This window comes from Citrus clementina, unplaced genomic scaffold (genome assembly GCF_000493195.1).
Source record: "Citrus clementina cultivar Clemenules unplaced genomic scaffold, Citrus_clementina_v1.0 scaffold_7, whole genome shotgun sequence".
Classification (NCBI taxonomy): Eukaryota; Viridiplantae; Streptophyta; class Magnoliopsida; order Sapindales; family Rutaceae; genus Citrus; species Citrus x clementina.
In genome coordinates this window covers 12,462,200-12,474,687 of record NW_006262075.1, presented here as the reverse complement: position 1 = coordinate 12,474,687, position 12,488 = coordinate 12,462,200, and the positions used below count along the sequence as shown (strand labels likewise).

The 12,488-nt window shown below is 33.3% G+C and overlaps 1 protein-coding gene across 1 annotated transcript in view; it reads right to left on the bottom strand.

Annotated features, from left to right (window-relative positions):
- LOC18036611 (protein TSS) overlaps positions 1–11,286 on the bottom strand; it is a 14,369-nt gene extending 3,083 nt beyond the window's left edge. The window contains exons 1-19 of the mRNA XM_024181146.1: positions 11,203–11,286; positions 10,885–10,903; positions 10,724–10,785; positions 10,481–10,573; positions 10,251–10,323; positions 5,867–6,217; positions 5,655–5,716; positions 5,304–5,435; positions 5,127–5,168; positions 4,500–5,033; positions 3,673–3,824; positions 2,288–2,798; positions 2,097–2,159; positions 1,909–2,010; positions 1,241–1,555; positions 1,071–1,163; positions 860–961; positions 660–764; positions 176–310 (exon numbers count right to left, since the gene is read on the bottom strand). Of these exons, the coding sequence (XP_024036914.1) occupies positions 176–310; positions 660–764; positions 860–961; positions 1,071–1,163; positions 1,241–1,555; positions 1,909–2,010; positions 2,097–2,159; positions 2,288–2,798; positions 3,673–3,824; positions 4,500–5,033; positions 5,127–5,168; positions 5,304–5,435; positions 5,655–5,716; positions 5,867–6,217; positions 10,251–10,323; positions 10,481–10,573; positions 10,724–10,785; positions 10,885–10,903; positions 11,203–11,286 (3,030 nt within the window). The remainder of the gene's footprint in view (positions 1–175; positions 311–659; positions 765–859; positions 962–1,070; positions 1,164–1,240; positions 1,556–1,908; positions 2,011–2,096; positions 2,160–2,287; positions 2,799–3,672; positions 3,825–4,499; positions 5,034–5,126; positions 5,169–5,303; positions 5,436–5,654; positions 5,717–5,866; positions 6,218–10,250; positions 10,324–10,480; positions 10,574–10,723; positions 10,786–10,884; positions 10,904–11,202) is intronic.
- Positions 11,287–12,488: the final 1,202 nt, after the last annotated feature.

The window sequence follows — 12,488 nt, the reverse complement described above, 5'->3', positions numbered from 1 at the left end:
ATAAAGACAAATAAAAGCTGAAGTAGGTAGATAAAAACTGCATTAGTTCGAAGCAGATTCAATACAAAGGTCAAATTTTTTGAAACTTCCAATTTAATTTATGAATAAATAAACCTTAATCAGTTAAAGAATGAAAATCACAAAGTTGCTCTGGTAAATCAGGCAGTGCTACTTACTTAAGAGCCAATTCAATGTGTTGAAGGCGATAATAGAAAACTGAAAGATCCCCATAGCTTTTCATTGTATCTGGATGGTCAAGACCAAGTTCCCTCTCATTAATATCCAATGCCTTCTGCTGATATATAGTTGCCTAAAATGAAGAAGAAGATATCTTGAGTACATACGAACGCCACTCTAACACTCAGACGCAGATGCCATTAGACCAAATGCCAGAACATAAGAACCATGAACGTGTTTGATTTAGTTAAAATATATAATCTGATATCAAAATTATGCTAATGCCTGTACATGTAATTCCTAAGTCCAGAAAATTATAATTCCTAATGCATATCTTCATACAAGACCATAAAAACTAGCCATAACACAGTTTCAAATCAAATGTCCCACTGAATGAGAACCTCCGTACAGAAGGACGTTCTAATTATACTCGACTTAGAATCACCAAGTTAACACTGAAATACAACTGAAGATTGTCGTACCTGATTAAAGTCTCCAGTATGGTAGAGAACTACAGCTAGAAGACTGTAAGCACTTGCAGTAGTCCGATGGTAGGGACCACAAACAGCTATCATCCTTGCCAGTGCCTTACAATGCAAGTAATACATCATATGAGATCAAGAGATGCCTTATTATGAAAAGAATAATGTAATTCTTACGTATAGATCGAGTGGGTTATTACCTTTGTCCCATAATTTACAGCATCTTCTAGTTTTCCTTTATCAAGGGCAATTTTGGATGACTCTAATAAAGTCCGTCCATCAGCCGAAGTGCAACCTACATGCTGTAGAATGCCATAAAAATAGCACAATTACATCCAATTTACAAATGAGTGACTCATTGAGAATGTAAAAACTAAATCAAAACACAATTAAGAGAGAAAATAGTCTCACCTTGCACACAGGAACCATGCTGACAATATCATCTCTCGTGAATGGGTTTAGGCATTCCATATCATAATCTCTTGGAACCAACTCCAACCCAACCTGGGTAAAGTTTACAAGCAAAATTCAAGCTTTGAAAATAATCCGCTGCCAAAGGAACCGAAAAGACAGTACCTTACCTTATGGCAAAGCCCACGTAGAATTGAAATCTTTCTCAAATGCTGAAACTCGTCTTTCAGGGACCAACCAAATCTTCTGCCAAGAAATGTTCGTAGCCACTGCAATCTAAGGATATGATCTTCATTCAAGCTTTGGTCATCTTCCATCTCACAACAGCCAAATAAGAAATTTAGGGAAGAAGCTATAGCTGCAGATAGGTCTGATAAATAGTCAACGGATGCGATGACTCCTTTAAGTACATGCTTGAACGCTCGAGTAACCATCTCATGAATACAAAGTGATTGTATGTGAGGAAGCTTCTCTGCAAGTTCAACCTGAATTTGTAAATGGGATTAGAACCAACAGAAGAAGAATACCAGGCTTTCAAGTATTAGCATGTCAATTTCTCAAAATATTGTATGTCATACAACATACAGTAATACCTAAAGACGACAATAATTCAATATCTTGGAAAAGGTCAACCATGTCAAAAATTCTATCATGTAGTACCATTTTCAAAAAGGAACATTGATAATTCAATCCAGGAAGACTTGGGGAGATTGTTTACATATAGAAAGATAACTTAGGGGCTTTGATTACATAAAGAAAGACAACATTTGTTTATTCCGATTTCCACGGGTGAAGAGGTTGCATGTCTGAGAGAGAAAGAGAGGGAGAAATTCCTCACCACGCAACCTAAAGAGCGCATTTGTAGTCCCCTTAAATGCATAAAGTCTGTCAGTGTGCGGCCATCAACCGGAGAAAGTTCAAGTGATCCAAAGTCTGTTACCTAATAAAGAATGGAAATCAGTCCATAAACCATCCCCACACGTCTAAATTGGCTGCAACAAAGGCCCTAAATAAATTAAATAGTACCAGCTTTGGTAAAGCAATGTCATCATAATACTTGTATGCCATTTTCATAAGCTCATCCACTGCCTGCACAAGAAATTAATTTTACCAGCCATTCCATATGAAAATAAAACAAACCAAATTTAGCGTAATGAAAACACAAAAAGTAGCAAACTTTACAGTTGAAATGCAAAACAAATTTGAGATTCTAAAACCTTTGAATGAAGGCCAGTGCCAGTTTCTTTCAATCGCAAGAAGGATTCTTCAGAAATTAGTTTTTTCAATTCCATCTCACAATTCAGCTCGCCAATGCTTTGCTGTCTACCATTACCTCCCACATTCATGTTGCACGGTCCATTGTCATTTTCGTTAGCCTCATTAATGCTACCAACAAGGTTAGGTCTGTTCTCCCTCTTCTTCAAAAATTTAAATTGCTTCCCAAGACCTTTGACAGCATGTTCAGTCTTAATATCATCCCCAGACCTTGTTGACTTGGTATCTGTTGGAGTTTCCTGCTTTTGTAGATGCTGCACCCAACAAGAACCAAGTTCCCATCTAATAGATCTTTCTGAAGCAGTTGGCTCCAGCTCTAACTTTGCTAAACTCTGTTTAATAACTCTTCTTACAAGATTTCTAAAAGCTTCCGAATTATCCAAATTGCACAGAGGTAACTGGTCTCCTCTAGCTGATTCAGCACTGAAAGACTTCTGAAGTACAAGCCTTAAGCTGCAATAAATAGTTTACCCTGTCAGAACAACTTAAACGGAGAAAGACATAAGAGTATATGAAACAAAGGCAGAATCCACCAAAGAAGGCCTAAATACTTTCTGAAATAGCACAATCTAAAAAGCTGATGACCTATTGCAGCAACTGAGCATCCACCGTAATTATACTTTCCTTTATCCTTTATTTGAACATCATCAACGATGTCTGTTGGTTATTTTGTTAATATAACAATTACAAACCAATATGAGAGCACATAACTATAAACACTCAACCATTATTGTGAAAGCCATGACTTCCTGCAACCACTCGTTATTATTTAGGTGGTCTACAACTATGCAGAGGTGAAGCATCCCCATACAGTGAAGGATCTCACACATATTTTAATAGAGGAAAAGCCATTTTCTGGTCCACAGGATGCTGAAAGAGGAGTATATATCCCTAACTAGATATCAGCTTTCTTTTCTTTGGCCTATTCATAAACTTAACACTTGAAGAAAACCTGGTTTAGAAATCTGACATCAACTCCCCTTAAGAGTTCAGACATCTACTGATTAGATCCCATCTAAACAGGAAGAAAAAGGAGCAGGTGCTATCCTTTCTTAAGAATCCCCAACACCAGCATTTCAATCCTGTTCTATCTGGTAAAAATAAGGAGAATAACAATGCTCTGCGTCATGAATTCAACTGTGATACACACTAAGCAAAGAAGCTCATACCAGTTAGCATTTCTAAGATATCTTGCAGAATAGCTTAAAACTGTTAGTGGTTGAAAGATAATTTTTCATATCTTACAGCCATTCTCCATCTATAGATTTCATAGTCTTTGTGTGCTAAGAGGAATCGACAGAGGAAGCATTGTGTTACAATTTCAGACCTGTTAATATTAAGAGAATTAGCTCCTCCATCAGGTTGATCTTCAATTTCAATATCTTGTGTGCCAAACTTCTCCTTCACATCACCAACAACCTTTACTACAGCCGTGTATCCACAGTGTCTTACAATGACAGTACCCAATGAGGAGGTATCCTGCCAAAAACAATATTGTTTTAGTTCTCTTTATCACAAAATCTTTGAAACTAAAATAAAAGAAAGGGAAAAAGAAAAGGAAGATAAATCTAGATATTTTGAGAAAAATAAATCTAGATATTTCAAGAAAATTTTATTTCAAGATCTACCATGCTGAAAACTTTAGCAATTGTATCACTAGTTGATATAATACAAGCATGCCCAACCAAGGTTAATAGGCTTCCCCAAAAAGGGTTGATGACATTAAGTTGGAGCAAACCACAAGCAGAAAATCGGAGGGATATGGATAAAATCAGTGGAAAGACCTGCTATCCAGTGATTTCAACAGAATAGGGAGTCACCAAACAGAATGGCAACATAAGATTCATGAAGCTAAACCAGATATATAAGGTTAGTAACGAGTAGTGATTCTTAGGAAAGAACCTAAAATTGACTTTCTTGTGCATTCATAAATGTGTAGAAAGAGAGAGTGAAGAGGATGGGTATTTTAGGCCATCATCAAATGCCAGATATCAGATAAAGAGTGAAACATCTTAATCCGACTGAAAAATCACTCCCTGACAAAGGTAGAGCTATATTATTCCGCCCACGTAAGCAATTTCAGCTTTGATGAATGTCTTTTATGTGTGTGTTCTGTGAACATAAGCGCAAGAAGTAAAGGAGAAATCGACTTACGTGAACAACTACACTCTCATCTGCAGTAACACCTTTTAGTAAATTCCTTTGAGCAACTTCTGTAGCAGACATACCAGATGACTGATTTCCTTTAATAGTAACCTCAGACATCAAGCTTGCATCTACTGTATCATGTTTTACTGTAATGGACAAATCTCCCACACGATCTTCATGCAAGATTGCCCCCTTTTGGACATTGATTGTATCTTGAGTGTGTAAATTTGAATCAATGAGACGGCGTATTGCTCCAACAGCTTTAAAAATTGAGACATCAACAAATTGGTTATGAAGCAAAAAGGCCTTCCGATCTCTAACCACCCTCTCCTCTTCAGTTTTGCAAGGAAGCCTAGCCAGTATAGCAAATTCCGTAGCCCATGGTCGTAAATCATGTTCTCCATCTCTTCCCTGGCCTCCGCCATTGCCACCCCAATTCTCATCTTCTACTGGTAGGCATGGGAAATTTGATGGAGACTCAGCAACAGATGGAGGTACAAGCCATGTATTAGCTCGAAATCCATAGGGAAGATTACCAAACTGAAGAAGGATAATGAATATACTATATCAGTAAAATCAAGTTAAAATCACATTTGAATTGGTAATAAACTATGTCAGCACAGAAATTGTTACCTTATTATGTTCAACAAAAGCTTTCATTAGGGATTCATATGCCTGCATCATGCATAATGACCATAATTATTAACAAAACAATTAAAGGGTAAGCTAATTGAATTTACAGAGGAAAAAAAGATGCATTCAGATAAAAAAGAAAAAAATAATTTGTAGATTTGACTATCGAGTACCCACATTGGCAAAAGCTCGACTGAGATTTTGCAGAAGAACCACCAGGGAGTTGCTTTGGAAAAACTGCTTTCCCAAAGTATAGAAACCTTTTACTGATGCAACGACTTGTATAAGCTTTCCATTGCAGATTTTTATCTGTAAGCACAAAATAGTTTCCGCGCTTTCAAATACTCACATTACTTACAAAGACATGAAAATAATCCATGCATTCTTATTAATTAGCAGACAATGATTATTAAGTCTTTAACACTCATTGGCCAATTCATCAGCAAAAATAACGAGTTGAATAACCCTACAATTAATTAGTCCATAAACAACAAACAACAATAATCAGAACTTTATATTAAATGGCACCTGAATTTCAAAATAATCACCGTCGCGCTTCTCTCCTTCTTTGCGTTCACATTTTCTCAAATCTTCAAAATCAAAATTATTAAAAATCAAAATCAATAAACAAATTTCATATTCAAATAAATCACATATATTTATATCATTTTCCTCTTTTTTTTTTTTTTATCAACCATGTAAAAAACGAAGACAAACAAATAAATGAACATTAGGCTTACTTAAGATGGGGGGAGTGAGGTGAGAGAAAGAGAAGAAGTCATAAAACTCGGAGTGTTTCGGCGTCGGGTGAATGGCCGCCATGTCCAGACTCGGAGAAACCGCCGATGAAACTAGCGAAAACGTGGCGCGGGGCCCGCTTCGGTTATCTGCTGCTGCTGTTGCTGCTACATCAGACAGAGCGGCAGAGTTTGGTGAAGGCGGGTGGGGCCTACTGCCGTTCTTTTTGGCACATGACTCTGACGATGGCGGCAATCGAGAGTTTCTGGACTTGGAGAACCGTGTGGTGCACGCGACGATGTCGAGAAGCCGCCGCACGTGTGCCACGGCCTGAGATTCCTCGGTGTAGTCCTCTGCAAGGGACAGTGCCAAAAATGTAAATAACAAGGAATTGCCGGGCAAAGGTTTTTTTCTTTTATTATTTTAGTTCTTTCTATTAAATATTAACTTAATTATAAGTAGAAAATAATTATTAAGCACTAAACTATTCCTCAAACTTATTTTTCAAAATAATTTTTTATAATTAAAATACATCTGGATTAAATTATAATAATAAGAACTAAAAAATGATTAAAAAAAATAAAATTTTTGCTCTTTAAATAAGCTTTTACATATAATTTTATTAAACTCTAATCATACTAATTATTCATGATAAAGTTACTAATTCTAAAATAATACACTTCTATAAACCTTCTTGCCCTGTTTACTTGTCTACCAACTAATTTTTTATAATAGATTAAAATTTACGGTTGGTTGAAAATTAGGACCCTAAAGCGACAAGTCGTTTTCATGTTGATTTGACTGTTCAATTAGGTATACTTGACTAAAAAAAAAAATCAAAATAACTTTGAATGTCAACTAGAAAAAGTTTGGTAAGGCTAGTAAAACAAACTTCAAAAACATGCCTGGCTTATTGAAGTTAGAGATAGCTCTTGCTTATAACACTTCTAATCTGCTAATTCTAAAACTTGTTTTATTTTTATTTTTTCTTGTATATAATGTATTCTCGTATTAGTTATTTTTAAAATATATTTATATATGCTTTATAAAATAAAAGTTGAACTCTTTTGACAATGTGGTAAAAAACATCAGTTGTTACTTCATGAAGTCGAATAATTGTAATAGCGAATGATTCCATTTATATATTTACTTTTTACGGATTATATAATGAAGCGATGCACCAATCTAAGGCGGCAGTTGTGTAAAAATATATAGTGGAACAAAAAACAAAATGCTCTCAAGTTGCACTTATTTATGCCTTAAAAATATTTCCACAAGTGTATAGATTCATTGTAATCTCCGACCCATTCAAAATATTTCTTTATTACCTAAAACAGTCAAAACCAAAAAAAAAATCATCATTCTTGTTTTTTTTTCCTATTTTTACCTTTTAAGGGATGTATTATATTGACCAGAAATACGAACAAGTTTTCTGATTTAAGCAAATCTTCAATATCTATATCATAAATTTAATTGATAAAGAGAGATTCTGGAGAAATAGAATAAAATAATAAACATGGAGCAATAAAAAGGAATTATTGTTTTTTGTGTAATGAATGGAAAATAATAATCTTTCTTTTTTCTTTGGTTTGCACAAGTGAGATGAGGAGGGGGTGAGTAAGAGCATCTACGAAGCAGGCAAGGGACGAGATGCTTGCATTTTTAAGTACCCCCATCAAGATTGGCAAAATTTTGTCATTTAATGATTAAACTAATAATGGTCGTAGATATGAGCTGCGTATACTGTAACTTTTGAAATTTCTGAAGTTTAGGCCAGTTACTTAAATGCACGTTCTTATTGTACTTTTGAGACAGCTTCCACTTTTACTTGAAATGACAAGGACAGCTGAGTCCAAAATGTACAGCTCTAAAAAGCATGGTAACGTTCCAAGTGTGCAGGACTAAGTGGACTGCATCAAATTGGTTTTTTTTTTAATGTTAAAAAATAAAATACTGTCATTTATTTATTTATTTAGTCAATAATTTTTTTTTACTTTAACCTGTCTTTTTCAACAATATTAAAAAAATATCGAATTAAAAAATTCTTAAAAAACATACAATAAAATGAATTTAGTTTACTGAAACAAATAAAAAGATCTAAATGTTAATAATTAAAAATGACAAATAAAATGAGACCCACATCCACATGCACGAGATTTTTTTAATTCAGAAAATTGGACATGTACGACTGAATAAATCTTTTATCTGTTCGTGATGTTGATTTTGCATTGAACCAAAAATCTAATTTAGTCTTTTTTTTATCGATTAATATTTAAAATGATTACATTTACCAACCTTTTTTAATAACTTTTTATTATTAAATAATTTAGAAGAATTGTGGGTGCAAATTAATTGAGTTGGCAAAATTTCTGATCAAAGAAATCAGTGTGAAGTACTGGTGGGGCCTACTGCCGTTCTTTCTGGCACATGACTCTGACGATGGCGGCAATCGGGAGCTTCTGGACTTGGAGAACCGTGTGGTGCACGCGACGATGTCGAGAAGCCGCCGCACGTGTGCCGCGGCCTGAGATTCCTCGGTGTAGTCCTCTGTCAAGGACAGTGCCAAAAATGTAAATAACAAGGAATTGCCGGGCAAAGGTTTTTTCTTTTATTATTTTAGTTCTTTCTATTAAATATTAACTTAATTATAAGTAGAAAATAATTATAAGCACTAAACTATTCGTCAAACTTATTTTTAAAAATATTTTTTATAATTAAAATACTTCTAGATTAAATTATAATTATAAGCACTAAAAAATGATAAAAAATAAAATTTTCGCTCTTGAAATAAGCTTTTACATATAGTTTTATTAAATTCTAATTATATTAATTATTCATGATAAAGTTATTAATTCTAACCTTCTTGCTTCTGTTTACATTTCCACCAACTAATTTTTTTTAATAGATTAAAATTTACGGCTGGTTGAAAATTAGGATCGTAAAGCGACAAATCGTTTTCATGTTGAATTGACTGTTCAATTAAGTATGCTTGACTAGAAAAAAAAAAATTAAATATCAACTAGAAAAAGTTTGGTAAGGGTAGTAAAACAAACTTCAGAAACATGGCTAGCTTATTGAAGTTATAGGGACAACTCTTTCTTATAACAATTCTAATCTACTAATTCTAAAACTTGTTTTATTTTTTTCTGTGTACTCTTCTTTTATTTTTTTCTTTTTCTTTTATATGGTGTATTCTCAAATAAAAGTTGAACTCTTTTGACAATGTGGTAAAAAACATCAGTTGTTACTTCAGGAAGTCGAATAATTGTAATAGAGAATGATTCCATTTATATAATTAATTTTTACTGATTATATAATGAAGTGATGCACCCAATCTAAGGCGGCAGTTGTATAAAAATATATAGTGGAACAAAAAACAAAATGCTCTCAAGTTGCACTTTTTTATGCCTTAAAAAAAATTTCCACAAGTGTATAGATTCATTGTAATCTCCGACCCTTTCAAAATATTTCTTTATTGCCTAAAACAGTCAAAACCAAAAACAAAACAAAAAAAATCATCATTCTGGTTTTTTTTTCCTATTTTTACCTTTCAAGGGATGTATTATATTGACCAGAAATATGAACAAATTTTCTGATTTAAGCAAATCTTCAATATCTATATCATAAATTTAATTGATAAAGAGAGATTCTGGAAAAATAGAATAAAATAATAAACATGGAGCAGTAAAAAGCAAGTATTGTTTTTTTCCGCAATAAAAGGAAAATAATAATCTTTCTTTTTTCTTTGGTTTGCACAAGTGAGATGACGGGGGGGTGAGTAAGAGCATCTATGAAGCAGGCAAGGGACGAGATGCTTGCATTTTTAAGTAGCCCCCTCAAGATTGGCAAAATTTTGTCATTTAATGATTAAACTAATAAATAATAATGGTCCTAGATATGAGCTGCGTATATTGTAACTTTTGAAATTTCTGAAGTTTAAGCCAGTTACTTAAATGCACGTTATTATTGTACTTTTGAGACAGCTTCAACTTTTACTTGAAATGATAAGGACAGCTGAGTCCAAAATGTACAGCACTAAAAAGCATGGTAACGTTCCAAGTGTGCAGGACTAAATGGACTGCATCAAATTGGTTTTTTTTTTTTAATGTTAAAAAATAAAATAATGTCATTTATTTATTTAGTCAATAATTTTTTTTTACTTTAACCTGTCTTTTTCAACAATATTAAAAAAATTATTTCGAATTAAAAAATTCTTAAAAAACATACAATAAAATGAATATAGTTTACTCAAATAGTATGTCAATGAATGCACAACTAAAAAGATCTAAATGTTAATAATTAAAATAACAAATAAAATGAGACCCACATCCACATGCATGAGATTTTTTTAATTCAGAAAATTTGACACGAGAGAGCTTCACCTACCTTCAACCATTCTGAGCAAACATGGCTTCAAAGTAACAACCTCTACTCTATCATTCAGTCTCTGCCCCCTTACCTGATCAAAAAAAAAATAAATTAATAATGCATTAATATCATAAAGAAATAAACAGATAAAAATAAGGTGGGAAAAAAAAAAGTATCTAGTGTTTAATATCATTATTCATAATCATATACAATAAAAAAAAGGGGGAGAGATAATAAAATATATATACCTCGTGAGAGAGAGAATAATTTGTGAGGTGGCAAGTTTCTACATTGGAAGCCAACAATTTTTTCACATCAAGTATCTTGTCAGTGGAGATGCCCTTTGAGCAAATTTCAATCAAACAAAAAAAAAAAAAGAGGATAATTAATTAATAATTCATTTATATTTATAAAGTTTTACAAAATAATATGCTAATCATAGCTGGTGAGGGCAAAACAAGAAAGTATTAATGATAAGTATAAATGTATACCTTGAGAACAACTTGTGATTCATATGGGGTGATGATTGTGATATCAAGAACACTGGGCACTACTGCACAACAAAAAATCAATGAACATAAGGAAGCTAGAAAGCAAAAGCACTTTCACTTTCCAATGAAAGAAGTGAATAATAAGGATTAACAATTGAAACCTTTCTCTTCTTTCTTCTTCTTTTACATAAGTAAACAAGTTATTCATTCCGATTTCTCCATTTCAATTCTCATTCCGGTTTACTAAACACGGCCTTAAAGGAGACAATACAACATGCAGGCTAAAACTAATTGGTGGTGTTGTGCAATGGCGGATCTAGAAAAATAATTTACCGGTGACTAAATTAAATAACAGCAAAATATAAAAATTAAAACTTAAATATATAAAAAAAATTATAATACATTTACAATTGTTCTCTACGCGATTTCATATTCTAAAAACGTTGTGCAATAAACTCATTATCAACACTATTAAATACATCTTTTTCTACATAAACAATCAAATTATCATTCATCCATTCATCTCTCATTCGATTCTGAAGTTCATTCTTCACAAATTTCATTGCTGAAAATGTTCTCTCTACTGTGGTTGTAAAAACTCGAAGAACGGGGCTATTTGATAATTTGACCGGGATTATTTAAAAATTTATTAATTTTTCTTTTAAACAAAAAGGGGTTTTTTTTTTCAGTGGGGGCTTGAACCCCCACTGGTCCTACACTGCATCCGCCCCTGGTGTTGTGGAAGTTTGAATTCTTAGATTTACAGCTCGGTCTAAATGTTCATTAAGTAAAATTTAAAAATCAGCATTATATATATTTTTACTAATATTTGAATAAATATATGTATCCTTTTATCAAAAATGGATTATAAAGAGCTTTTATGGAGATTGTTAGGGAGAAACTCTTGTGGGGCCAGCACGCGAGGATCCAATGGATCGCACAGCGGCATCAACAAATTTTTCATTTAAAAAATATATAAAATTACATTATTTTAATTTATAAATCCCATCAGACCTGCCAAATTAATGTGCAGGCGCGCGCCTCCTCAACCTTTTCCCGGATTGTTGGGGACTGCAGACTGCAGCTCACGGTTGAATTTTCCATGTAGCGTTCTTGACGTACGCCAATATTTTAATCAGCTTTAACTTTAAGCCTATGTTTTATAAAAATTATTTCACCAGCAGATTACATGTGAAAGAAAGATATGCCTCAATTCACTGGTATCTTGTTGAAGCAGATGCATTCAAAAGGCACAAATTGGCGGTCTAATCTATTGTAAAGCCTTGTATTCATTTACATGATTACTGTCATCAGTATCTCTTGCTTATTCATTCGTTTTTCCTTTCGTTAGTTATTGCGGAAACGCGTTTGAGTAGTTATCAAAATTATGGTGATCACGTGAGCTGCGGAAAAAAAAAAAAAAGGTTACAAAGAAAAGAAATGGGATTTGAAAACAACTCTCATAATCCGGCTGAGACGCTGCAATTTCGTTATGCAGCAAATGTTGTTGTACGTTCACAAGTGAAGTGTGAAGCTAACATTTCACTTTGCCAATAGCCATGCACCTCAAACTAACCAATTAATTTGCATCTTCAGTTATTTCTTTGGTCGGTACTAAAGTCAAACTCATTTTACCATAATATTCAAGTCAATATTTCAACATTCTTTTCTCTCTTGAATCTGGTCAAATGTTTTAATTCACTCATTTCTTGCTAAAGCAGATGTAATATTCTCACTGACTTTGTTCAAAACTAGCTAGATATAC